General features: G+C 61.7%; 1 protein-coding gene across 1 annotated transcript; it reads right to left on the bottom strand.

Moving 5' to 3' along the window:
• Positions 1–420: 420 nt before the first annotated feature.
• CHST2 (carbohydrate sulfotransferase 2) lies at positions 421–2,986 on the bottom strand. Its single transcript, XM_045851711.1, has 2 exons — positions 2,846–2,986; positions 421–2,740 (listed from the first exon to the last, which is right to left on the bottom strand). The coding sequence occupies exon 2, from the start codon at positions 2,556–2,558 to the stop codon at positions 975–977; it is 1,584 nt and encodes a 527-aa protein (XP_045707667.1). The 5' UTR covers positions 2,559–2,740; positions 2,846–2,986; the 3' UTR covers positions 421–974.
• Positions 2,987–3,883: the final 897 nt, after the last annotated feature.

The raw sequence follows: 3,883 nt of genomic DNA, 5'->3' as shown, positions 1-3,883 counted from the left end.
AAAAAAAAAACTCTCTTCTTGAACTAACTTCAGGACTGAAAGGTTGCTCTCTGCCTCAAGGTTCCCCAGCCCTCACTCAGTAATCAAAGCGGAATGCCTTCAGGTTCTCAAGGGGTTGCTTCTTCCTTTCTGTGCTCCAGGTGGAAAAGCAAAGTGGTATGTGCCTTCTCCTCCACTGCCCCACTTGGTTGTGAATTTGAAGATTTGTTCCCATTCCTCAGCACCTGACAGGCTGTGATTTACACGTGAGAAAACAACTCCCAGGTTCTTACGGAGGAGTCAGAGGCCGCCCCCACCCACCTTAGCTGTTCTTTAGGAAACAGACTGGAAAAGGGGGGATGGGGGATGGGGGATGGGAAGCAGATTCTTCTGAAGCTACACAGATTAACAGAGGTAAATCCAAAGTAATGGAGGCAAATATAAAAAAGAATATTATTTATTACCTTCTTTATTAATACTCACATATAACCTTTGTTTTTACAGAAGTCTACTTTAAAAGAATGCCTCCTTGGTGTGTCACACCCAGTGGGGCTTCCTGCTCCGGAGCGACTGCCCCTTTCCTTGTCCCACCCCTCACATCCAACTTACTCTGTTACAGGTTCACAGATACCACAAAAACTTTGTAAACAAGATTTGGGTTACTGGATCTTGATTTAATCAGCATCCCATTTCAAAATGAAGGACAGGTAGGAGAGAGGGTAAGACATGGAAGAAAGGAAGAGAAAAGGCGGGAGAAGAGAGGACAGCTGGTCAGAACTTTCAAGTCTTGCCTTTTCTGAGATGTGTGTATTGTGACTCGTCCTTGAAATTCAATGACTCAGAACATCGACAGCCAAGCGTCTGTGTGGTTATGTTATACATCTACAACAGAACATGTGGGCTTCCTGGTTTGGGTCTGGACTGTTTCTGTTTAAACACACCACAATCCTCCCTGGGTGTCTCCCATCTACAGTCAGGTCTCCCCGGAAGCCCTCTCAGAGCTGGGGCTTGCGGAGGAGGGTCTTGCTGAGGTCTTTGACCTCCTCCGGGCTATTCACCCGCTCATAACCCAGCACAGCCATGGGCTGATAGCAAAACTCCTCCACCTGTTTGATCTGCTGAAAGGTGAGGGCAGTCCGCCATGCGTTGGCAGCCTGTGTGGCATTGCGCGCAGACACCACGAAAGGCTTGGAGGAGGAGCCCGAACCACTGGTCATGTTCAAGGCAAACTGTTCCATATCGGGGCTCACCAGCAGCCCCACAAAGTCGTACACCCTCCGTAGGGTCTTGACGGGGTCTCCCACCAGGTCCTCGTACCTCACCACCAGGTAGTGACCTTGCAGCCAGTCTGGAGGCTGCAGAGCCGTCTGCAATGTCTTGGCCATGCTGTTGCAAATGACCTCCATAGCGCCAAGTGCATGGTAATCTGCTGGTCCACCCACCCCTTCCTTCTTGCCACCTAGTTTGTGGCCAGCGGCTTCCAGGAATGGCATGCGATGGGCTCGCGGGTCTCGGCTGCGCACCACCTGCAGGCTCTCACGGATGAGACCATGGCGCGAGCGGATACGTGAGCTGGCCACAGCTCGAGGGTCACGGACCAAGTGGATGACCTTGAGGTCCAGGGCCGGGTCACGCAGCAGCGGCGCCAGCACTGCCACATCGAAGACACGCACGCCTTTGATGACTAGGGTGCGGTACTTGCGACACTCCTCCTCAAAACGCGCCAGGCGCTGCGGTGGACACTTCTTGCACACGCGATCGTCCACCAGCCCCACAACCTCCTTGCGATAGGCAGGACAAAGAGGCGAAGAGCACACAACCTTGTTGGTGGCCGCGCCGAAAATGCCCAGTGTGGTGAGGTTACGCCCCCCGCTGCCAGCGGGGCTGTACAGCTGGAAGACTGAGAGGTCGCAGCGATAGAGAGCGCTCAGCATGTCCCTCGCTGCCCCTTGCAGGGAAACCGCGTCCCCTGGGTAGAGTTTTTGCCACACGTGCCACACTGGCTCGTAGAGAAAGAATACCTCGGGGTTCTGGTTGAAGAGCTCACCAAAGAAGGACGAGCCCGAGCGCCACGTGGTGAACACATACACCAACTGCCTCTTGTTCTCGCCACCCCTGGTACCCCGAGTGCTATTACCAGAAGGGGCTGCGGCCCCCGCTGCAGCTGCGGGAGCCACCCCGACGGCCGCGGCGAGGGGGCGGTAAGGGGTGCGGGGGTCCAAGCCGGTGTGTGCGCGGCGCGACATGGCTGGAGGAGGCCCCGGGCGCCCCCAGCCATCCCCAGCCGCTCCCACCGCGGCACCTAGTGGCACGTCGGGGCTGCACTGCTGTAGCGGTTCCTTGTGCCACTTGTAGTCCAGGAGATTGAGCATGGTTAGCACAAGCAGCAGCGCATAGCCCGCGCAGAGCACCAGCGCCTTCCTACGGAACACCTTCATTCCGAGCGGCGACGCGGGCCACCGTCGGCCCGGGCGCCGGGGCCACGGCGGGAGCAGGGCGCGCGCCGCAGCGGCTGGCGCGGCCGGGAGCAACCGGGGCGGCGCGCCCGGGGGCAAAGCTCCCAGCGGGCTGCGGCTCATCACAGGCACAGCCCGGGCCCGTAGTGCGGCGGAGGTGGCCCTACAGCCCGGGGTGGGGACGAAGCGGGCCGGCTTCGGGAGCGAGGACTGGGGCCGCGGCTCCTAGTCGGGCGCGGCAGCAGCGGCGGCTGGTCCCCGGCGCCCAGGATTGGCTCTCCCATGGCAGCGGCTCCGAGAAGGACCTGCGAGGGCAAGCGGAATAAACTGGTGAGCCCCAATCCTCCCCCCAGCCGCCGCCTCTGCCAAAGTAACGCCCACCTTCGGGTCCGCCTGGCTCCCCAGCTCACCTGGAGCCGCGGGCGCGACTCGGAGCGGCCCTGGATCGCAGGCCGGGTGTCTGTCTTGCGGTTACTCGTTCCTCGATTTCTCGCGCACCGCCTTCCCGCTGGGGGTCCCTGTGCCTCCAAGGGGGCCACAGGACTCGGCAGCCCAAGCCCTGGGCCGAGTTTCCGGACAGCGGGCACTCCGCGGCTGGGGAAGGTAAACTTTCACCCGGCCAGATCCGCTCCGCTCTCCGCTGAGCCCAGTGCACCCGGCTCCTGCTGCGTATCCCCCGCCTCCTCCAGACCGCAGCTTCCTTCCTAGCTCCTGGGGCCGAAGCCCGCTGGGGGAGGTTGGGGGGAGGGGGCTTATACGAGACCCAGCTCCAGGCTAAGCGGCTCCGCCTCTCCGACTCTTGGCCTCCGAGCCCCGAATCTCCCCATGTCCCTGGTGGCGGTGGATGGGGCGCCCCGCGACCCGGCGGCAGCGGCAGCAGCTGTTTCTTCCATCACCCAGAGGATGCTCCGGCGGGCATTGCCGGCAGCCCCCGCCGCTCCACAGTCTCCAACTGGCCGGGGAGGACCCTACAGAAAGAGCGCGCGGCTAAGGAGTCCGCAGCGATCCCTTGCCCGCTCTGCTCCCGGGACCAGCCGCTTCTGGCTGACAAGGTATTCGGGCAGAGGAAACCCCTGCCGCCGCCGCCGCCACCGGCCGGAGAGGATGCTGTTTCCAGATTACCCTACGCGAGCGGCTGCGACGCGCTCGGGCCAGCCTCTGCGCGGCTCCCGGCAGGCGGCGCCGGGTTGGTGCGCGCCGCCGTCTGTCGCTGCAGCTCCTCCCCTTCACCGCGCGGCACTCCTCCGCTGCGAGTCCCATGCCCGCCCCCCGCGCCCGCCCCCTCGCAACACCGGCTTTAGGGACTGGAGAAACGGGGCTAGATTTACTGGGGTGCTGCTTGGCCCGCCAAGCGCTTGGCGGAGGCCGTAACAACGCGTGCTCAGAGCTCAGGAGCGCGGACGCGGGGTTCAGAGCACTTGGGCACCACGAGCTGTGGGTAACTTGGA

This window comes from Phyllostomus hastatus, unplaced genomic scaffold (genome assembly GCF_019186645.2).
Source record: "Phyllostomus hastatus isolate PE091 unplaced genomic scaffold, TTU_PhHast_1.1 phas_contig_86, whole genome shotgun sequence".
In the NCBI taxonomy this organism is placed as follows: domain Eukaryota; kingdom Metazoa; phylum Chordata; class Mammalia; order Chiroptera; family Phyllostomidae; genus Phyllostomus; species Phyllostomus hastatus.
Note: the sequence above shows the minus strand (reverse complement) of the source record. Positions and strands in the feature narration are given on the sequence as shown.

Coding starts and splice junctions, on each gene's coding strand:
- CHST2 (XM_045851711.1), bottom strand. CDS start 2,558: ATGAGCCGCAGCCCGCTGGGAGCTTTGCCCCCGGGCGCGCCGCCCCGG.